Source organism: Alligator mississippiensis, chromosome 5 (genome assembly GCF_030867095.1).
Source record: "Alligator mississippiensis isolate rAllMis1 chromosome 5, rAllMis1, whole genome shotgun sequence".
Classification (NCBI taxonomy): domain Eukaryota; kingdom Metazoa; phylum Chordata; order Crocodylia; family Alligatoridae; genus Alligator; species Alligator mississippiensis.
Window position 1 is genome coordinate 32,918,813 of NC_081828.1, and position 23,668 is coordinate 32,942,480.

At 41.6% G+C, this 23,668-nt stretch overlaps 2 protein-coding genes across 6 annotated transcripts in view; one reads left to right on the forward strand and one right to left on the reverse strand.

The window, feature by feature from the left end:
- Positions 1-8,227: 8,227 nt before the first annotated feature.
- C5H1orf146 (chromosome 5 C1orf146 homolog) lies at positions 8,228-20,741 on the forward strand. Its single transcript, XM_006278891.4, has 5 exons — positions 8,228-8,742; positions 10,978-11,071; positions 12,578-12,743; positions 17,051-17,129; positions 20,622-20,741. The coding sequence occupies exons 1-5, from the start codon at positions 8,674-8,676 to the stop codon at positions 20,739-20,741; spliced, it is 528 nt and encodes a 175-aa protein (XP_006278953.1). The 5' UTR covers positions 8,228-8,673.
- Positions 14,897-23,668, reverse strand: part of GLMN (glomulin, FKBP associated protein) — a 44,493-nt gene continuing 35,721 nt past the window's right edge. For all 5 annotated transcript variants that reach the window (XM_019479089.2, XM_019479091.2, XM_014599738.3 and 2 more), the window contains 2 exons: positions 22,439-22,521; positions 14,897-22,300 (listed from right to left, as the gene is read on the reverse strand). In XM_019479089.2, coding sequence (XP_019334634.1) covers positions 22,184-22,300; positions 22,439-22,521 — 200 coding nt within the window. In that variant the 3' untranslated portion in view covers positions 14,897-22,183. The remainder of the gene's footprint in view (positions 22,301-22,438; positions 22,522-23,668) is intronic.

Consider the following 23,668-nt stretch of genomic DNA (forward strand, 5'->3'; position numbering starts at 1 on the left):
CCCCCACTCTTTGCAGCTGCATGAGGGCCCACCGTTCCTGACCCAGGCACTGGACTGGAGGCACCAGCCAGATCCGGCCCACAACCAGGCCAGACAATGCCCATCCAGCCCATCAGAGAAAAAAAGTTGAGCAATATTGATCTACCTGATTCTTGCTAATCTCTCTTCTCTTCACAGGTAAAATGACCCTCTCTCATTTTTCATGGTCTTGATGTTCTACTGTTTAAACTATCTTTTTTCTGTAATTTTGTTGTCTGATAGCCATTGCTGGTAATATCTTTCTTCTAGTTCACAGCCTTGCAGACCTGTTTTTAGCTCTAGCTAAAAACATTAATTCAGGTGTGGTAATATTAACTCAGGTCTAGAAATGATTGACACTGAAATATCAGGGTCACTGTTATGTCACTCAAGAAGACTAGGTTTTGTTTTATTAAGCTGAATAAGAGATGTACATTTAATTAAAATGACTACAGGACTAGCAGAACAATATATTTTGACTTTGCCTAGTTTGTGTTTTAAAAGTTATTATATAATTTAGCAAATTAGTGCACATTCCAATGAAGCTATATTTATTTTTGCTTTGATCTTAAACTGAGTAATGTAATGCTAGGCCCCTAGCATATTAGTAAAGCTTCTAGTTGCTCTTTAACAGGAGAAAAATATGTTTGTGCTCTATATGTGCCACACCATCTGCATCCTTCCCCTCCCCACCTCCCTTTTCAAAATTCTAGATCTGCCCGTGGGCATTTTAGAAATGGTCTCTGTAACAAATATTCATGCTGCTAAAGTATGATATTAGCTAGTTGTGAGGGTTAACATTTCTATATTAATATTGTATTTGAATTTACATCACTGGCTTCTATCCCAAGGGTAAAACAGTCACGTCTGAATGCTATGTTTCTGCAAGATGTACATTTTATATATAGTCAAAAAAGATTCTGCTCTTATTTATATTCAGCATCTTTGACCTATAAGCTAGAAAATTAAATTTCTGCATCTGAACAGCAACATTAACTTAATGCTGAATGCTGCAATCTTTTCTTGGATGAAATCACCCCCTAATTTAAGTATTTACATTTAAAAAGTGTAGTTCCCTCACTCATCCCTGAATAAGGTCTATATAGGTGCTCAAGTAAAGAGCATTTTGGACAAACCTAGATTGGACCTAGAGCTTAATCATTCTTTTTACTAAAATGTAAAAATGTCATTGCACAATCTAAACTAGTTTTGAAATTTAAAAAAATACTTTCTCAGTAGTGCTGAGAGGAAAGAACAGAATTATTTTAGGGTTAGCAATAATAAGTTTCTTGTGATTTAAAATACTTTTCTCCAGCAAGTTAATTCAAAGTGCTTTCAAATTATATTTCTTTTTCTTTTTTTAAGATGGCTTATTGGCATTTATTATTATTATACAACAGAACCCATGAGTTTAGATTCTCATGGTGCGGAATGAAATGAGGGGTATTCTTGAGTACCATATGCAACAGAAACAGTTGCATCTGGCTCTAGTACAGCTGCAGCATATCAATTCATGCAGCTTTAAGAAGAAATAAAAACATGCAAATGTCAGCATTGTAGTCATTTCACAACATTACTTAATACTTTGAGACAAGACTGTGAACTAGTTAATGTTCATGATGCATACATAAGACAAAGAGGTTGCTAACCAAGGTCACAATGAAAACAACAGGAAGGAGAAATTGAGATCCCTGGTCTAACTTTGATGTTTTACCTGGGCAAATCTGTATATATTGTGTACTGTTTTGTGTTTTTCTAGGTGCAACATATTTCAACAATAAGACCAGGGTTCCTGAGAATTCAAAAGTAGAGACAAAACACTGAACACTAGAGAAAACTATGAGGTCTCTTCTTTAACCACTTCCCTTTTAAAAACGGTGTATTTGCTACAATTTTTAAAGATATTGCCTTTACATTACAGCCATTACAGAGCTTAGAATCTGAAAAAACAGAATCTTAGTAGTGCTTGTATTCTCTAATGAAATGGCATAGCTCAGCCTCTCCCAAGAGATTTCAACCTATTCTTGTACTGCATGCCATTCTTCATTGACTCTGGGAGTCTGATACTGCTTACCTAATGTATTTTCATTGATTTTCATGCTTCATATTTGAAGTATAATCCAATAACATAGCAGGCAGTAATATATACGATTAATTTTTCATTATAACATTTTGGCATCTGAAATTGAGAGAGATTCTAACACATGCCATTAATGCAAATTGAAATATAATAATTAGTGTTGCGTTCCTGAAGCAAACCAACTTCTGTTGAGCTGGGTATTTTCATACGTGGATCTCAAAGCACTCTACAGGAGTAGGTAAATTTCATCATCCTCTTTTATACAGCTATGGATATTGACTACAGAATTTCAATGTCTTGCCACAGTGCAGAAAGCAAAGTAATGGCAAAGCTGAGAACAGAATGTTGGTCTTCTGATAGCCACGGTAGTGCTCTACCCATTGCATGTCATCACTTCTCAAGTAGGCATTCTTAGCCTAGAATATATTCCAGCCTTACCATTTTTATATATATAATGTAAATGCAACCCGCCCTTTGCTGTAGTGGTATACATGCTAAGATCCAAGGCAAAAACTCTTCATTGTTGGACACACACTGTTGGGTATTTTATTGGTGGCACCTGGTTTTCAGAGATGAAGCCTATGATTTCTTTGTGACACACAAAGAAATTAAACATTTGTAGGAGTATTCCAGAAATGAAGAAAGATACCAATTCCTTCAGTTACCTGTTAATAAGCCTACCCTATGATTTGTTGGGATTCATCACAGGAGCTGATCTCTCTCATTAATGCATATTTGTGTTAGACAAGTTCCAAAATCTGAGTTCAGAAGCAGCCCAGTGTTACAAATCTGGCAGATTATCTACAACAAAACAATCTCTACTGTGCGCTCCCAATATGGTGCCACCGATCTGCTTTTAGCTTAAGAACTAGTCTGCATATACTCTAAAATCCAAAACAGCACTGTTTTAGCACATAAATAATCCACTGGACTTCAATCTGTCATAAAATTTCCTTCATTATTCTAGAATACACTTAAGACTAACCCTGGTGCTGTTTCCAACAGTGATTACTACATCAAGGAATGAGAAAAAACACAGAGGGCGCATCCAGACGAGCAGGAACATGCGTTTCCCCAAGAGACAAGTTGAAGCAGCTTGTCCCCTGGGGAAAGCCTGTGACATGCATGCTCTGGTTACCCGGAGTGGGATAGGTGAGGCTGGGGCCAGCAACTGTGCTGGCCTCAGCAGCCTTATCTGGGGTCCTGGGGGTATCCGGGAGCTGAAGGCATGATGCTCCTGCAGCAGGAAGCCTGGCTGGCAGCCTGAGCATGACTCCAGCCAGCCAGACTCTGGTTTTTGGCACTGCGCACTGCTGCCACAAGCACCTCCCCACTTCTTTTTGGCATGGGTTTTTTTGACCCCAAGATCTCCTGGTGTCAAACCCCCCACCCCCGTCTGCAAAGTAGCAACTCAGGGAATGCCTGTATGTGCAGTGTGTGGCGCCACAGATGGGTCTGTGGCGCCACGTACCACATGTCTGCGCTCGGCTGGATGTGTCCACAGGTTCTGTCTATTATCTGAGTGGGTGCATTATTTAGCATTTTCTTGGTGGCATCCTACCCACCTTGTAAAGAAAACATCGGAATGTAGCTGCAGTACACAGAGAGAGAATTGCATTTGTTCTCCTCCCTTATTTTGATGTATATAGATTCATAGATGTTAGGGTCGGAAGGGACCTCAATAGATCATCAAGTCCGACCCCCTGCATAAGCAGGAAAGAGTGCTGGGTCTAGATGACCCCAGCTAGATACTCGTCTAACCTCCTCTTGAAGACCCCAGGGTAGGGGAGAGCACCACCTCCCTTGGGAGCCCGTTCCAGACCTTGGCCACTCGAAGTGAAGAAGTTCTTCCTTATGTCCAGTCTAAATCTGCTCTCTACTAGCTTGTGGCCATTGTTTCTTGTAACCCCCGGGGGCGCCTTGGTGAATAAATCCTCACCAATTCCCTTCTGTGCCCCCGTGATGAACTTATAGGCAGCTACAAGGTCGCCTCTCAACCTTCTCTTGCGGAGGCTGAAAAGGTCCAGTTTCTCTAGTCTCTCCTCGTAGGGCTTGGTCTGCAGGACCTTGACCATACGAGTTGCCCTTCGCTGTACCCTCTCCAGGTTATCCGCATCCTTCTTGAAGTGTGGTGCCCAGAATTGCACGCAGTACTCCAACTGCGGTCTGACCAACGCCCTATAGAGGGGAAGTATCACCTCCCTGGACCTACTTGTCATGCATCTGCTGATGCACGATAAAGTGCCATTGGCTTTTCTGATGGCTTCGTCACACTGCCAGCTCATGTTCATCTTGGAGTCCACTAGGACTCCAAGATCCCTTTCCACCTCTGTGCCACCCAGCAGGTCATTCCCTAGGCTGTAGGTGTGCTGGACATTTTTCCTCCCTAGGTGCAGCACTTTGCATTTCTCCTTGTTGAACTGCATCCTGTTGTTTTCTGCCCACTTGTCCAACCTATCCAGTTCTGCCTGCAGCTGTTCCCTGCCCTCCGGCGTGTCCACTTCTCCCCATAGCTTTGTGTCATCTGCAAACTTGGACAGAGTACATTTCACTCCCACGTCCAAGTCGCTGATGAAGACATTAAAGAGTATCGGTCCAAGGACCGAACCCTGCGGGACCCCACTGCCCACACCCTTCCAGGTCGAGACCGACCCATCTACCACGACTCTTTGGGTGCAACCCTCTAGCCAATTCGCCACCCACCGGACTGTGCAGTCATCCACATCACAGCCTCTTAACTTGTTCACCAGTATGGGGTGGGATACCGTATGGAAGGCCTTCCTGAAGTCTAAGTATATGACATCCACCCCTCCTCCTGTGTCCAGGCGTTTCGTAACCTGGTCATAGAAAGAGACTAGGTTGGTCAGGCACGATCTGCCCGCCACAAACCCATGCTGGTTTCCCCTCAGCATAATTTGTCCTGCCGGGCTCTCACAAATGTGAGCCTTGATAATTTTTTCAAATACTTTACCAAGGATGGAGGTGAGACTGACCGGCCTATAGTTGCCCGGGTCCTCCTTCCTCCCCTTTTTGAAAATGGGGACCACGTTAGCCCTTTTCCAGTCCTCCGGGACTTGGCCCGTGCGCCACGAGCATTCGAATATTCCCGCCAGTGGCTCTGCAATGACGTCGGCCAGTGCCTTCAGCACCCTCGGATGGAGCCCATCTGGGCCTGCCGACTTAAAGGCATCCAATTCTTCCAAGTGACTCTGCACCACCTCAGGATCTACGCATGGAAGTCTGGCGCCTTGCTGCTGCCTCTCTACAACCCCAGTGAGAGACTTGTCATGCCCCTCACTTAGGAACACTGAGGCAAAGAACTCGTTGAGGAGTTCAGCCTTGTCCCCCCTATCTGTCACCAATTAATATATATTAATCTGCATGGGATATAAAATATTTTAAAGACTTTAAAATTATGTAATACAAAAATATGGACTGGACTTGCTTGTACAGACTACAAATTCTAACCACCTTCAGCACTGACAATTATGTTCTGGTGCTTCTGATTTGATAGAAACAGACAATCCAAGGTGATTCTACTTCTTCTCCTGCAAAAAAAAAAAAAAAAAAAAAAAAAAGCAGGGAGGGGGGAGAAAAATCTGCTTTTATCAAGTAGGGTGTCATGATGGCCCTTCATGCTAAAGCTTACTTGCTTCTACAAATCACTGATTCTCATTCTATAATTCATACCAAAAAATGTACTGTGCCACCACCCACTTCAGAAAAGGTTCTGCCTCTTGCTTTAAAATCTTTTTATTGTCTATATAAATCTTGCCTACATAAATGGCCATGGAGAACATTTGGTACACTCTATGACAGCAGCAACTGGATAGGTAGGTGTCTGTATTTTTTTTTATGTGAAAGGCAAGGGGTGGTATTTTTCTTGGAGTGGTATTTTTTAACACTTTAAGTTAAAAACTGCTTGCCTCACATAATTCTTGAACCATCAGGGCTACAACATCACTATAATGTTACAGTGTTATTTTTTTTTCTCTTTGTTTTTCCTGAGCACAAGAAAATTAACTTGAATTGCATATTTTTCCTTTGTTTCAGTACTTTCTTATATTTGAAGTTCCCCAGGTGTCTATACTTAGCAGCAATTCTTTAAATCTCCCAAATAGCTCCCAGAATCATACCTGTATAAGCTTTCTGAACCAAGACTTAGATTTCTAAAGGACTTCTTAGGAAAACATCTAAAGCCACGGGATTTTCAGCAGCATCTCAGTGAGAGCCCCTATCCCCACAAGTCTCAAAGCAATGTAAAAGAGAAGACGTGTGGCTACAGTCGGGAGCAGGTGCGGGTGCGGAGAAGGCAGCTGTGTTCTTGAGCTCCACCATCTTCCCAATTCACATAACAGCAACAGAAATTATTTCTTGGCTGTAAAAGAGCTGCAATATTTATTAATTGTTTTTAGCTTCCTATACTGCCGAGAGAAGCTGGGTTTGAATGAGGCAGGTTGCTTACATCAGAAGCCTCAAGTTTGCCCAAGACCTGGCCCAAGTGGCAGCTGCTCTTATACCAAAGTGGCAGGAGCCCTCATAAGCACTGCCTGGTCAGTGTGTAAACAATTTCCCCTAAAGCCACTGGTCACCACAAGGATTTTGGTACTTCTAAGGCTTTCAAAGGGGCAGAAAGTGTTCAGTTAGTGACTGAATAAGCTAGAAGTCCCCAGTTTTTCAGTGGTCCCCTTCCTCCGCTTCTCCTTGGCATATCTGTGGGCAGCTATTGCTCGGAGGGTGAGACTGCGACACGGGGTAGTGCTGCCCGAGTCGCAGGACAGGGCTGCCGACGCCCCCAAGTCCCACCTCCAAAGTGACTTCTGAGAGGAGAAGAGCGGGAAGCCACATGCGCTGGTGCCTACGAGTCAGCGCCTGGCCTGTGTCCTTAGCAGGCCTGTGCACGGCCTCCAGAACTGAGGAAAGCAGAAAAGAAAACTTCCTCAAAGGTAACTTAACACCAAGACTCATTTAGGACCTCATAGCATGACGAGATGTAACAAATCCAGCCTTCTGTGAGAGGCAGCATTTTTCAACCCTTTTTTTTACTGGTGGGGAGCTGAGTGATTGGGCCAAGGTCCCACAGAGAACCAGTCAGCAGAGCCTGAGGAGGCTGTCTAGGACCTTAAACTCCCCCCCCCTCCCCCATCCCCCCCCTCCCACCCCTCAGCTGCTTAGAGCCTCCCTTGACATATTGTTGTATCTAGAATGATCTTTGAAAGCGATACGGCTAAGGGTTGTGGGTCAAGGCTAGAGCTCAGTGGGCTGTATCAGAGCTGAGGTAATACCTTCAAAAGCACCAGCATAAAAAAGACACATAATGGCAAAAGTGACCTTTCAAAATAGCTCCCAAGTCATGTAGGCACTTTTGTAAATTTACCCCGAAATCTTCAATCTTTCTCTTGAACATGTTTCCTGACGGTCTCTTGTTCCCTGATATCCCAGGTCAAACAAGTTCACTTAGCCTCAGATCCTCAGAGGTGTTTAATTCCTATTGAAATCAACTGGAATTAAGAACCCAATTTGGGTTTTCTCAGGGACAGTACCATTGTAAGCACCTGTCCCAAGTGTCTTGTCAGTTTGGTCAAATGACTGCTTTTGTCCTGTTCATTTTTTGGTGGTGCTGTCTAGACAGGGGACGTGATGGGGATTGCCAGTCCTCCAGGATATCGTAGCACCCCATACTCCCCTCCTGCTCCCTTGACTCTCCAGCACTCTGCCCACCAGCCCACCCCTGCTTTTTGGTGCTCAGCTAAGACCATCGCTGGCAGACAGCTAAGCATGGTGGAGGGCAGGGAACAGCTGCAAGCAGACCTGGACAGGTTGGACAAGTGGGCAGAAAACAACAGGATGCAGTTCAACAAGGAGAAATGCAAAGTGCTGCACCTAGGGAGGAAAAATGTCCAGCACACCTACTGCCTAGGGAATGACCTGCTGGGTGGCACAGAGGTGGAAAGGGATCTTGGAGTCCTAGTGGACTCCAAGATGAACATGAGTTGGCAGTGTGACGAAGCCATCAGAAAAGCTAATGGCACTTTATCGTGCATCAGCAGATGCATGACGAATAGGTCCAGGGAGGTGATACTTCCCCTCTATCGGGCGCTGGTCAGACCGCAGTTGGAGTACTGCATGCAATTCTGGGCACCGCAATTCAAGGTCTGGAACGGGCTCCCAAGGGAGGTGGTGCTCTCCCCTACCCTGGGGGTCTTCAAGAGGAGGTTGGATATGCATCTAGCTGGGGTCATCTGAACCCAGCACTCTTTCCTGCCTATGCAGGGGGTTGGACTCAATGATCTATTGAGGTCCCTTCCGACCCTAACATCTATGAATCTATGAGTGGGGGAGGGGAGCAGTGAGTCCCATTTTGAGACTTGGGGAAATATGGTCACCCTAATCCAACTTTTTTGAGGATTTGGGTCTAGGCCCTGATTTCAGTTGGATCCTGTAGCACTTTGTATGCCCTGATCACATGTAAATAGTTTGTGCCTGATATTTTGACTTTCTTGCTAGTTTTTTTAAGTCTTTCAGAAGGACTCAGCAGCTGTGGCTCTGTTGCAGAACATTCAACCCCTGTGAAAATGGCAGAAAGTGGTGGGCAGGAAAAAGCAAGATGGTTCACAACAGTTATTATGAGTACAGCTCTCCAGGTACTGTGCCAGTTATTAGTCAGCTGCAGCATCTGACTCCCTAACAAACACTGAATCAAGTGTCAAATGTCGCTCATATTTTATAACATGAAAGTTTTTATGCAATGCAAAAGTATATACTGCATACAGGAAAACACGGTGTTGTCATTAATCTGGTAAACCTGCTTTAATCACTGCAAACCTACTTTGTTTCTTTGCATACTTTCCTTACTGTATTGTTTCTCCTCATACCTAGTATCTGCTCAGTATCCTGCCACTTGATGTTGTGAGATGCACTACTTCAGGAATACTTACCTAGCTTGCCATTTTTTGCTCCATGGATGTTGCTTTGTGGATATTTTTAACTGATCACTCTTAATTATTTCAGCAAAGATGTCCTTTCCTTTTTGGACTCCTCCCTGAAGACTTCCTCTTCTTTTATACAGCATTGCTCCTTGGAGAGATTAAAAATTTACTGCAAATTTTGTGTGGCTCTCAAGGAGATCAAAGTATACATTTACTCTGCTTGTCACAGGTCCATATCTTCTCTCTACCCAGCAAAATGAGAGGGTCTGCCAAGAGGTTGTTTTTAGTTCCCTGATGCTTAGGCTAATTTGGTGTCAGCCCTGGCAACATAGAGACAACTGTTCTAAAACCCATGGGCTGGTACAGCTTCTCTAGGAACCCTCAGCTGGGAATAGATGGAGTGAAGCTCTAAGGAGCTTCTCCTGTCCTGAAGATAGTGATTTGGATCACATTATTTTATTTGTTATAGGCTTTGCTTTTTCCTCCTTTAACCACCCTTATTTCTTACCTGTGATGGTACTTACATAGGACATCTGCACTATCACCAAAGAGCCAGGACAGCAGACAGTTTTTCCCAAGACTGAAGTAATATCTTGGAAGCTGATCTTGTGGATGTGCCACAAATGAGAATATTACTTCCATGAAAATGTCCAGTTGCCTCCTCCTGGCATTTAGCTACCTGACAACCCAGTGGCCTATCTTTCATTGACCCACAGTCTGTATTTCTTATATTATACCTGTATGATTTACTCTTCTTAACTTTTGCAGTTCCAGCATAAAATGAAGTCATAATGACAAGTGATGCAAAACATGTTATCTCTGATTTTCTTTTGATTCTTTTTATTCTTACTGTCAATTTAGCTGCCTGTTGTTGGTGAATTTATTTATTTTTATTATAATACTTTGCACTCATATTGCCTTTCATCAAAGCATTTTGCAAAGGCAAATAAAGATTATTATCTCTACTTAACCAGAGGGGAAACATACCAACAGAGACTTTCCTGACATTAAAGTAGCAAAGCTAGGAAGAGGTTCCAAGTTTTTTGACAGACTAACTTTTTAAACAGACCATGCCACCTTGTAACATTGCCCTTACTTCAGGTTGCAAAATGTACAGAAGTTAATTAATTTTAAACTTCCAACAGTCATGTTATATCAGAAGTGTAACTTGGGGTGGGCAAACAGGGAACCCACTGTGGGTGCCTACTTAGAGTGGGTATCAGAATGGGAGTTCCCAGGTGCTGGTGCAGTTGCCAGGGTTTTTGAGTCCCCAGGGCAGGTAACAGTGACACTTCCCCCACACCCCTTTTTCATTGATGTTCAGCACCGCCTGCCTCCTGTAGGCTTTTGCCCAGGATGTAAAACTTGCTAGTTACATCTCTGTGTTGCAAGCAGCACTGTTCTTGTTTCCCTGTGCAGAATGCATTCTACAATGAAGCTCTCATAGAAAGCTTATCCAAACCAGTCTTTCTCAGCTGTCCAAGTGACATGTTGACATCCATTATAATGAATTAAAATTCAGCCTAGATAACTTCAGTCAAACAAGTATACTGGTATACATTTCTGCTGTCTACAAATCCTCCTTCAGTATATCATTCTTTAAGAACAAAAATTTTACTGTGAGCAGCTTTGTTTGAGGAGCTTCCTTATGTATTATGTGAGTGTTTTCTATGGCAAAATGAACGTATTGCAGATTAGTAATAATGGAGGAAATAATACAAAAGTTTGTAATCCAGGTATTTCATGCCTATTCCATTATCGTAGCTACTCAATTATGCAAATATTAGATATGCTTTTCAACTATGCAAAAGTAACATGTTCCAAGTTTTTATTGCTACCATAGTAACAAGATTTCCTAAACAAAGATCCCAAAGGCCTGATATAATTCAGATCTGTTTTAATCGTAATTTCTTCTGGTTGATATTGTTGCGTGTTATTGTTTTTATTTAGAATCATGAAATTGCAGCATCTCTTCACAGTCAGCATCATAGAGTGCGATACTCAGATTCAGTGGAAAATGGATCCCTCATTTTCTCTCTTTCTGGTACAGTAATTCTGAGTTGCAGCACTTATTTCTTAAGGAACTTTTCAAATTCTAATGGGATGTAGAACCATCTTTCAGACCTAAGAAATTTCCATAAAAGCTACATTGTAGAAACTCCATCCAGTTTGGAGTGGATGAAGTGAATGTGCTAAGGTTGCAAAGGCTCTTCTCTGTCAAGAGGAGCCCTGAGAGAGAAAAGTGGAGGGCCTGGACAAAACAGACACGAGCCTGCAAGTACACTAAAAAAGGAGTATATAAAAATATTATCTTGCAAAACAGAACTTCAGTGTGCGTGCCTGGACAGACTTAATGAATTCAGAGATAAAAATTACTTTGTTGCTATTCATTTTCACTGGTCTCATATACTTTACTGTGACTGAATTGTGTTGTTCTTTCTGTACATCAACTGAACTATGAAGTAAATTCTGGTTACACCTGAGCAACCTAATTGAGGCAAAATAGGACTGCACAGCTGTCACTAAAGTGTAATTCAGTCTAAAAACCTTTACTTCTAGTGACAGTGCATAAGAAAAAGAAAACCAGCTTGACTTTCATCTTCTAAACTGAGTTGTTGAGCTGGCAGTTAGGAAGAAACTTTTAAAATTTTGATTAAACAAGTAGATTTGACAGATCATCAAGACAGAAACATGGAAACCCTGTGTGGCTATTTCTAGAGTTGTTATTCAGAACACAACTGCTCTATAAACAATTTAAAGTGGCATTGAGAATATATAGTTCTGCTTATCCTTAGTCTGCATCATTCCTTTGCCTTTGCCATGAGATGTCACATTGGGCATATGGAAGCTTCAGCCTTCCCTGATTACCTTGGGCCAATGCCTCAAGTCCTGTATTAAAGTCCCACACATTTTCCCTGAGTTTTTATTTGACAGAAAGATTTTTTCAGTGAGCCTGTTTTTGTGTCTTCCTTTTGCTGCACAATAGCATAATTACCACAGCAGAAGCTCTGGCTTCATTCTTCATGTGTTTCAGATATAATTCTCTCTTCCTTTCTGGGTGGTCTTAGCAACAGAATTGCTCAACTCCCTGATTAATCTTGTCATTTTTCTAGAAATTAATTGCATAATGCCTAGTGTTTTTCTGAGGCATTTACTTTCAAAGACATTTGGTCATCTCTGTGTCCCTTTAAGTGAATTGCCAGCTTTCACAGTCATGTATTAAATTGGAAAAGAATATTAAATTGTGGTTTGGTCAAGTGGTAGATATTCAGTGATCAAATCTAGTTTAAAGCAGTGAATATGCCATTGCAGGCTTGTCAATTTGTGATATCATTTCTTTCTGAAATGGCTTGCACATTAACGCAATGGGAATTGCATTACTGCATGAGAACTGACTTATAGTCTTGTACACCTTGTATTCTTGTGCCATCGAATATATGCTGGAGTTGAGCTCTGTTTACTGATTATTTAGCAAGAAAATTCAACTTTATTTATTTAAACCATTAAATAAGAAGCCAGTAATTTAAGCCGTAATTCATGTCTTCTCTAGGTGTTGCATTTTTATTGGCAGACACTCAAGAGTTGTTGATGACAGAAGATCTATTTTTAGACAGAATTGAGAAGTTCATAAACATTCATAGGAATAGTTTTTTGCTTTTGTCAGCTGCCCTTCATGGACCAAAAGAATGGGATATAATGTTTAGAATTCAGAACAGGTATGAATTCAACTAGACCACTATTTTTTATTGCTAAAATAAAATAAGGTATAATTATATTGGCCCAGGGATCCTATTTGCAAGGGATTTTGATTTTACTCATCCAGTGGAAAATTAGCCAAAGGATAAAATCTGCAACATTGACTTGTCTTATTAACAAAGAATGTGCAAAAGAACAGTATCTGAATGAATTTGATGCACAATAGTCAACTTGACAACATGGAACACTCCTGAAAACAACAAACAACATCCTCTTCATTCATTCAGTGCTAGGTAATATTTCTTTTCCCTAGGCATATCATATAGATGGAAAACTCTTCTTTTATACTAAAATAGTTCTGCCAGCATCTTTTTTTTAATATTAATTATAAAACTGACTTTGTACCAGAATATTTTTTTTCTGAATAAAGCTTAACAAATATTTTTCACCAGCTCTTCCAATCCAGTTATGTAAAGCAAACATATATACTCCAATAATTGAACTATAGCTTTCTTTTATACTAAAAAAGAAAAAAAACATTTAAAAATGTGTTTAACACAATTTTCAGTGAAGCCTGAAGAGTCCATTAAATTTGAGTTTATAGCTGCTAGGAATATCAAATACCATTCTACACAGTTCTCCCAGTTAGAGCCAATTTCTGATGGGTACAGTAGACCAACTTCAGTTTGTTTTCCTCTTTATGTCAAATGAATGACTACTTTAATGGTGTTTTTGATCTTTATCTTCCAGAAACTTGCACCTCTAAGTCACAGGCACACTGTCAATTACTGCTGAGTGGCAAAATGTATGGGGTGAAATGTATGGCTTTTATTAAGTATTTGTGAGTATTCCATGAATTTGCATGGGAAGTCTTAAAAGGTTATCAAGTACATAGCAAGTATGTAGTATTCAGCTGGTGGCGATGATCAAAAAATAGATTGAGAATTAGCAATTTACAAATGATTTTGGGTGGGTGTAACTCACTAACATTCAGCTTTGTGAAAATTTCACATTTGCCAATTCAAGTAATTCTGTTAAATGAGGGATATTTATGATATCAAATATATAAAATATTGTTGTTATAAACCATTATTTACTGTATTTGATAGAAATAGTCACTTAGGGATGGATCCAGTTTGGTTACACAGGCACCTACTCTTAGGCTTCAGCACTTAATGCTTTGCCATAGTAATATGAAGAATGTCTTATACTGAATCATACTACAAGTCCACCTAATTCAGTATACTGTATCTTACAGTGGCTGGGGCTCCTGCCATTCTTCCCTTACAGCAGAGGCGGGCTATTATTTAGAGCAGAGGGCTGCTTACTGAGTTTTGGCAAGCCATCAAGGCCCGCATGGCAAGCAGCCAGGGGCAGATAAATATTAATTTTCTTAATTTTGAGGGGGCCCTGCAGGCCGGACAGAATGGTCTGGCGGGCCACATCCAGCCTCTGAGCCACATTTTGCCCACCCCTGCCTTACACAGCAAGGCTGTCCAATCAGGGGGCTGCACACCCTGTAGGACAGTGTGGGTCATTAGCACAGCAGTGTCTGTCATAGGATCCTGGGCTGTGGGCTGCACGGATGTACCATGATGGCACCATGTGCCCCCCCCCCTTCTGCTGCAGCATGTGCTTGCACCGGTGCCCCACTCCAGCCTCTTCACTGCATGGCCCTGGCCTCACCCTGAGTTTCCTGTGCTGGGTGATGCCCTCCTGCCCTGACCTAGAGGAAAGGGGTGTGGGAAAATTTGGAATCTCCAGTTCCTGTTTCAGATGGAGCAATAGAGGGAGTGGTGGTAGGACAGGAGCTCAGGAGCCACAACTTAAACTCTTGTAGGTGCAGTCTTCAGGCTACTGTTTGGACAGCCCTAATTTACAGCTTCCAGCATAGAAAGTCCTCATTTGGAGGTTGACCCCCCAGAAAATAATTCAGTTTCATCAGGTGCAAGTACCTAGGATCTTCATATAGGAATAGGAAGACTTAGGATACCTCTAAAGGGTGATCCAGAAAGCCTGAATCTGAATTCTAATCTGACTAGAGCCAAATCTAGCAGAGGCAGCCAGGCAAACTGAAGCAGGAAAAGGACATTTTGTAAAAGTTTTCTCTTCCTGCACCAAAGGAAAAGAACTTCCAGCTTCAGATAATTTTAGCAAAGATCAGCAGTCTGAATGTGAATAAAACCAGTTTATCAGGCAGACTGATGGAAGAAAGAGCAGGTAGTAACCATAAAAAGGAGAGAAACAAAGGAGTACACATCTGAACAACTGGGTGCTAATTTGGATTAAAACAGTGATTACTTCAAGGCATTTCTCATCCAAGTTACCACAACTAATCACTTTTGGCTGCTATGGTACTTCAGTTCTACTAAGTAAACCAGAGGAGTAACACTGTCTGGATGCCCAGACCAGCTGTGACACAGGGGTAGTAGCAACTTCCAGCTGCCACCACGCTCAGCATGATTGTGCATCTGCACGCTGCAGCAGCATTGTTTTTTGTGTGTTCCTTTAGTCAGCGCCTGGGGAAGCTGTTCCGGTTGTCCCACCCTAATCAAGGAAAGTGGAACTCTTTGCAAAGTTTCTAGAATTTTTAAGCTTCTCAGCCTGCTTGCCCACATTTCACTGATACCTGTTTGAGTAACTAATTTTGACTTGAATAGTCTTCTTAGAAGCGTCATTGTATGTGCTGCTTCTGAAAGGTGATGGACCAGGAGTTGGTGAATCAAGTTCTGTTTATTTCTGGAAGATATGATGTACAGAAGCAGTGTCCCTCCTATGTACTGTTTACAGTAACAACTCCTAAGAATGGGATTAGGTTTCATAGCTGTCTAGTAGGACTGTGCAAAATTTTGGCAGCCGTTTCGTTTCAGATGTTTTGGCCCACAGGAGAAGCCCCCATGGCTGCCCTGCCCAGCCCCAGCCTCCTGGCACTTAAAAAAAGAAAAAAAAGAGAAAAAGCCCTGTACTCACTGGCTGCAGCAGCAGCGATTGGTTCATGAAAGAACTCCCCCACACAGCGCGGGGCACCCCATGGCACAGTGTGGCTCAGCAAGGCACTGTGCATTGTCTGGGAGCTGGGGCCGCTGGGGCTGAGCGATGCTAGGCTCCAGCTGACTGCTGGAACTGCCCCAGCTCCCAGACACTGCACAGCACCCTACCAAACCGTGCTGCACCTGCACGATGTGACAATTGCCACCCAGGTGCCAAGTGGGCGTGCAATCCCCCCTGCCCCCCACTGCCTCACGCTGTGTGGGGGGGGCTCTACCACAAGCCCTCAGAGGCCCTGACCGCTGCTGCTGCAGCCGGTAAGTGTGGGGCTTTTTTTGGTTTTGTTTTGTTTTGTTAAAGTGCTGGAAGGCTGGGGCTGGGCAGGACAGCCATGAAGGCTTCTCCCGTGGCTCCCCCTGCCAGGGCAGAGGCAGGCACAGCCGGAGGAGCCACGGGAGAACCTGCAGCTGCCTGGATGTGCCTGCCTCTCCCCAACCGATCTGAATCTTCAAAACAGTGTTGAAACTCCGAAACAGATTCAGCCAAATAGAAACATAACAGTAATCTGCAACACCAAAATGAATCACTGTCCTCCAAAACAGCTGAATCTGAAACCGAAACGAAACAGGCATTTCACACAGGCCTACTAATATAACTGCTAGATCACTTTCAACATATAAGACGACCAAACTGGACTTTCAATACAATAGCTACGGGAGCAATATAGTTTCAGACATTAGGCATTGTATTTTAAGAATTTCACTCTATAATCTTGACAGGCTGTTGGGATTATTCTGTTATTTTAATTGTGTGGCACTGACATGTAATGTTAAGTCTGAATGGTTGTCTGCAGCAATACTACAGTTCAGATTCTGAAGTATTCTTTTTGCTTAGTGTTGTCTGACACCTTACTGTGCTCTGTTACCAGCCTCCACAAATCTAACTGTCCACTGGCTTTTTGAACATTACCAGTAAACTGCAATTCTTCTGCAACTGGCAGAGCAGAAGAATTCTTAATTTCAGTCCTCTCTGGGTTTGTGCTTGTTGAGGAAGATTTGCCCTAAGAGAAGGAAAGGGTACTTGGAGCTCTTGCTAAGCTCTTCAGAGATGGAATGGAGTTTCTCTCTGAGACAAACCCAGAAAAATACTATACTAAGAGGGGATATGTACAGGGAAAAGGGCGTATAACTAGCGTCACCCTTTCATTTGTCTTGAAAACAATTCTCTGCATTCTTCTACCACCTACTCACCACCATTACAATATGACATTTTTTAGCCCTATGCTGTAATGTACAGTAAATAGACATCTTAAAAATAATCCTAATTTTTTCTCGTGTAGATTCCTGGGCAGTAATTTACGGATAATTCCAGTCCATAATGCTTCTGAAACTGTTCGGCTCATGCTAACTATAGCTAAGGTAAGTCTACCGACATACAAACATTATCTCATAAAAAGGTTTTTAAAACACATTTACCAAAAAAGCAGGAACCTGCAAAGCTAATTTTTGTCTGTAACTGTGTTTGTGCCTTACTGTCACAGTGATCAAAGTTCCTACAATATCTATCATACTAGGAATATTAGTTGAAGCTGGATGTTTTAGTTGTGTAAATATTAACTATTTAAATCAGGCATTGGCAACCCAGTTCAGGAGTGGCAGGCCAAATTAATGGATCTGAAGGCAGGCTGCTGCTTGTGGCTTGGTGCTCCTCCCAGCCCACCAAATCACTGCTGCTGCACTTCTAGCTGGGCTACTGCTCCCCCCACTGAATCTTGCCAATATACCAGCTTTGCAGGCCAGATTAAATGATTTGGCAAGACAAAGGTTGCCAGCCCCTGGTTTAAACCATTGTTAATGGTAGCTTTAAAAGGCCTTTTGTGGGTGTATAGTGTACTCTGTCCAAGTTTGTGGATGATACTAAATTGTGAGGGGAAGTGAACACTCTGGATGGTAGGGAACGATTGCAGGCAGACCTGGACAGGTTGGATAAGTGGGCAGAACACAATAGGATGCAGTACAACAAGGACAAATGCAGTGTGCTGTACCTAGGGCATAAAAATATCCAGCACACCTACTGGCTGGGGAATGACCCTCTCAGCAGCACAGAAGCAGAAAGGGATCTTGGAGTCATGGTGGTCTCCAAGATGAACATGAGTCGTCAGTGTGGCGAAATCATCAGCAAAGCTAACCGCACTTTATCGTGCATCAGCAGATTAATGACAAATAGAACCAAGGTGAATCTTCCCCTCTATGCGGCACTGGTCAGGCCACAGTTGGAGTACTGCGTCCAATTCTGGGTGCCACACTTTAAGAAGGATGTGGATAACCTTGAGAGGGTCCAGAGGAGAGCCACTCATATAGTTAAGGGTTTACAGGTCAAGCCCTATGAGGACAGACTAAGGGACATGGACCTCTTCAGCCTCCGCAAGAGAAGGCTGAGAGGTGATCTTGTGGCCCTCCGAATTCAAATTCATTAGCGGGGTGCAGCAAGGAACCAGAGATGCTCTGTTCACCAGGGCGCCTCTTGGGATAACAAGGAGCAATGGTCACAAACTGACAGAGAGCAGAATTAAGCCAGACATCAGGAAAAACTTCTTCACGGTGAGGGCAGCCAAATCTTGGAATGGGCTTCCAAGGGCAGTGGTGCTCTCCCCTACCTTGGGGGTCTTTAAGAGAAGGCTGGATAGGCATCTGGCTGGGGTCATCTGACCCCAGCACTCTTTCCTGCCCAGGGCAAGGGGTTGGACTCGATGATCTGTTGAGGTCCCTTCTGACACTAGCATCTATGAATCTATTAAGCATGGATAAAGATGAATGAAAACACTGGAACCTAATTTTGCCCTCGTATACCATAAGTCAGGAGTGGTTCTATTTATTTACTAGGGGGAAAAAAAGTATACAATCCAAATGAGATTTAAATATTGAATGCCTTTTGAAGTAAAAATTTTTCATTTGAACAAACGCAGCAACTTGTGAATTTCAATTTTAATTCTTTTAATATTAATTCTAAAGCCTAACAAGTGCAATAGTGCTGTTTATGTCCTTTTTATCTGTGCAACTGCTTGCCACATATCCTGCATGTTTATGTAAACATGAATTTTCTCTGAAAGGATGAACACACATACAAGAGTTATATAAATCCCTACCAATCATTTTTCTCTATGGAAATAATGAATCAATGCCAACAACAGTCATATGAACAGTACTCCAATAATACACTAAAAATTAATAGTAGTAGCAGAGTACATGATTTAGTGTTAGAATCAGATACTAATTTGCATGTTATCCTTTTTATAAAAGGCTCCATGTAAAATAATCAGTATTTTCCAAATTACAATTTTTTGCAGTTATTTCCTGTTTTAGAATCCATAAAACTATCTGTAGTATCTTATTTACAACAATGACTGATGTATGCTATTTGAATGCTGACCACTATACCTTTCTAGCTCCTATTGTACAATCCAGTGATGCTCAACCTTCTGGTCCTGCAGGCCAGGCAAGTGGCACCGGGCCGGTCCACAGCATCAATCCATGGGCACCATCAGCTGTGCTGGCCTGAGCCCACGCGCCATATTTAACCATGTGCCAGATTTGACCACATGCATCAGCTCAACACCATGCACAGCCCAACCTCACATACTAGATCTGGCTACATCCTACCCCAACCCTGTGCATTGGATCTGGCCTCGCATGCTGAAGTTTGAACCACTAGTACAATCAGTTCCCATTTTCAACAATTCAATGTTAATTAAGAAGTCTTAAATAAAATCAGGCCCACGCTGATCTTTTAAATTTTAACTTAAAACCTGCATTTGATCTACATTAACATCCCAGTTTCATATTACCAACTATGCATATTAGTCCAAAGCCAAAGGCTCATGATTTACCATATCGTTAATTGGGCTGGGCCTCACCAGAGGCCATAGCTCAACACTACTTAGTATATCTGCATTCTCCAGATACTCCCCACAAATGATTCATGTGCTAATTAGCTCCCACTTATGACTGGAACCAAATGTTCTTGTCACAAGTCCTGAGATGGTTCAAAAATTTATGTGCAGAGATGTAGGGCAACCTGGTCCAGCTTCACCTCTTGGAGGGTGGGGCCACACTAATCATGTGTGCTACGCTGAGAGAGGAGGCAACACAGAAATTCTGGGTGAACTGTACAAAATGTCATAGCTCACCATGACTTGAAAGAGTTAGCAGTGAGGAGGACTTTGCTTAATGGGCACTATTGTATGTCATATTCAAGACGGGCTATACTAACCTATTCTCCTGGTGGGTTCCCATCAGCATGTTTGCCCAATGTGGGCCATGTGTTTTGTAGTCATGCTCAGTGTTGGCTACATTCAGTCCGTGTCATAGTTGGTTCCCATTGCTGAGCACATGCTGCTTTTGACAGCAATTTAATGATAGATAGTTTATTTAATGAGATTTCCTTGTATGCGATTATAAAACGAGGAGCATTTTTCTCATGCTAACTGGGGGGAACCTCATCTTGCATTCAAGTAAATAGTATGATTATTGAACTGTGATTCTAAATCTTAAAGCCAGATTCTTGCCCCGTAGCTTGATCAGTGGTAAGCATTTAGAAGGCCAACTTAATTGGCTACCTGAAGACAACTTTAATTTAAGAGTACTCCCAGATGGAGAAGTACCCGCATAAACACTCTTATGCCACCCTTCCTTAATCCAAATTAGGAGGCACAGTCAGGCAGCAACAAGAGCAGTCTTATGCCTATGTTAGAATAAACCTGGCACCTCAACAGACTTATCTACTTACTCTACTGCCAAACATTCTGAAAATGTAGTCCCAGTCCCAATATAAGTATTTTTACATTTTGAAGTATTTCTTTACTCTCCCCTTGCTGTTTTATTCTAATTAAGGCATTTACTTTTTCCTTTAAGACCACCTCTAAACCACACAGAGACAATATTTGCTACAGAATGATGACGGCAAAAGCTCAGATTATAGAACAGAGTTCAGTTTGGAAAATGCTTCATCAAATCCAGTTGGACTGCAACTAATTTAGCATCATTATTTCTATTCAGAATTTATGCAGTTATATTTCTGAACAAAATACAAACGCTCCCTTTTCTATTAAAAATACAACATCAGAGCAGAAAAATAAGTGTCAATTTAAATGTTAAAAAGCATACAATGCTTCTGAGTTGAAAATATGTAGGGCATTTTTACATGTGCCCTGGGGGTGGGAAGGCCTGTGCTTTAATTAGAGCAGCTCTAGGAGCTGCTCTAATTAAAACTCTGCTGTGTCTCGTAGATCAGTGTCCCTATGCTTTAAAGTGGTAGTGAGGGTGCTTAAACTAAAGTTTGTTCAACGAGCTTTAGTTCAAGTACCCCCACTGCCATTTTGAAGTACAGGCTGAGGAACGAGATGCGGGAGGCTGTTGGAGCACAGTAATTACCATGTTCCAGCAGACTCAACTAATAGAGTCTGCTCCAACGCGCTCGTGTCCGTGCCTGTAGTTTTTTTATTCAATGCAAAACAGAGTATTTTTACCAAGTTTACTGTCTTGAAGAAAAAGGACATTTTTCTTATTTTAAACTCTGGCGGTTGATTTTGGGGTTTTCTATTCAGTGCAATTGTACTAAAAAATAGAAAACCTTTAGTTTGACTGCACTCATCTATTATTTTCAAGCCCTTAAACATCTTTGGGAGAACTCTCACAGGTTCTAACATGTGTGTATTATTAAGACCATGTTATACAAGTTAATTATGCAGGGAAATCTATTCTTGTTTTTATTTACTAAAATTGTATTTACTGTGCTGTAAATGTCTATTACCACTGATTGAAAAGTTCTAAATTTATCTTATTTGCTCTAAGATTGTTTTCCACTTGTCTTCATTCCTATTTTGATCACTAGTGTAGGTAGTCCTGATTTATAGCAAAGTTTTCAGTATTCTAGAAGGCTGGTTGCCCATATTAGTAACAGGGATAATAATATATAGCATTTATATAGTACTTTTTACCTGTGGATCTGAAAACACTTTACAAATACCTTTGTAATACACACATTAGTCAATCAATATTCCCTAACAGGTTCTAAGTAATGCAAATACAACAACACTTCTATGCACAAAAAGAACAAACAACCCTCCCCTCCCCACCCCAAAAAACAAACAAAGAATCTTCTCATTTTCAAAGGTTAACAAAATCCAAACATCACCTGCCAAGCAGGTTCAGTCTCTAAATGTTAGCAAAACTGTAGCTAGTGCCAGAGTATAACTTGATTTAAAAAAAAGTAGATGCTCTAGCTCCATATTACAGAAAACTAAAAAAAAATCATATAAAGGGCAGTAGCTGCAGTTCTTATAGCAGTCAATATAAATTACTCTCAACAGTCTTCTTTAAAGCTGGTAACATTCTTTTCAAGTAAAATACAATGACCAATGTCTTCATGTATTGCAAAAGTGAAAGGATCATTAGAATTTAGAGGGAGAAATTCTTCATTTGACCCCAATATTTTCATCTGTCACAGCTTTAATTTTCACTTCAATGAGTTCTTCAACTCGGGCAAGAACACTTTCTATTAAATCAAATGTGAAAAGAGCTGAGTGCAGCACCTGAAATGTCAAGAAAAATTTATGTTATTTGTATTACCACAATCACATTTATTTTTCCCAGTTAGCTCTAAATGTATACTTTTCTCCAGATAAAAAAGTCTTAATACATTAGAATACCTGGGGGGAAAATAAACTTACCTGAAGTTGCGTTTCAGCAGACATGTTAGGCATCTTTTCCCCACTAACAGTTACAGAACAAACTGTGTTAGAAGTATGAGACTCTGTAAAAGAAAAAATGGTTAACAATGAGTCCCTAGAAACTGAACAACTGGTTCTTATAACTCCAGTTCTCTATACAGCCAGGCATTACTAAGCCACTGGGCTGTATCTGATACAACTGCGCACAAATTACTAAAAAATATGGGTTCTTTATGTAGCTGCAGTTCACATAAAATGAAAAAATGCAAGCTGTTTTTTTTTTTTTTAATTAAAAAAGAAAAGTTTGACTAAAGGACAGTTCCACATGAAGAAAGATGGCAAGAGAAGAATCTTACAGAGTGCCTAATTTAAATTAATCTAAGACTGAATATGCAGTTTACTGTTGCAGTGAAAGCTGTTTGCTCCTCTTTTTTATTCAGCTGCTTTCTTAGCTTAAATTGCTTAGGCTGCAAGAACACCCTAGGAACTGAGGGATATTTTACATTTACATTTGGTACTTGTAACTTATTTGGACACTTATAGGAAGTTGATAACAGTTTAGTTTTACCATCACCTAGGTAGTTAGGGCAAGATGTTCTCCCCAGCTCTTGTCCCTTTATGCCAGGTAAAGGGTCACAGGAGGCTCTTAAAAGCCCCAGATTAAGCTGAGAGGGAGTTCCCCACTTCAGGACCAGACTAAGATAGCCACAGGTTACCTCCAGCGAAATTCCTCGTGAACCCTCATGTAGGAAAGCATACTGGGGACAGTGGGGAAAACCTAGGGATATAGCATGAAGTACTGGTGAGATTCAAGGTACCAATGATCAGGCAGGGGTAGATCTCCAGGGCTGTCTGATTTACGTATGAAATGATGCAGCAGTCTTAAAGCCATCCTTTGGACTGAGTTCTGTATTAGGCCCCTTACAGTCTCTATATAGCTCCTAACCTGCATGTTACAGAACTAACTACTGGGACGGTGGTTCTCAACCTTTTCTGGATTCTTAGCCAGCTCTTTTAGCTTTCACTCATTTTTTAGTATGAAAAACAATAGAGGAATATTTCTGTTGCAGTGAACTCATAAACACCCTAACAGGTCAGAATGTTTTATTTGAAATCTTAGGTTTATCTTGTGAATCATGTTCGGATGTGGATCACGTATAGGTTGCAGCACCCTAATTGAGAATCACTGTACTAGGATATAGTCACATATGAAAATGTCAACACACACAT

Bases quoted from the DNA above. Each gene is read 5' to 3' on its own strand.
- C5H1orf146 (XM_006278891.4), top strand. From the start codon at position 8,674: ATGGCAGAAAGTGGTGGGCAGGAAAAAGCAAGATGGTTCACAACAGTT. The intron at 11,072-12,577 runs GTACAGTAATTC...TGTCTTCTCTAG, and splicing joins CCTCATTTTCTCTCTTTCTG to GTGTTGCATTTTTATTGGCA. The intron at 12,744-17,050 runs GTATGAATTCAA...TTTCTCGTGTAG, and splicing joins ATGTTTAGAATTCAGAACAG to ATTCCTGGGCAGTAATTTAC.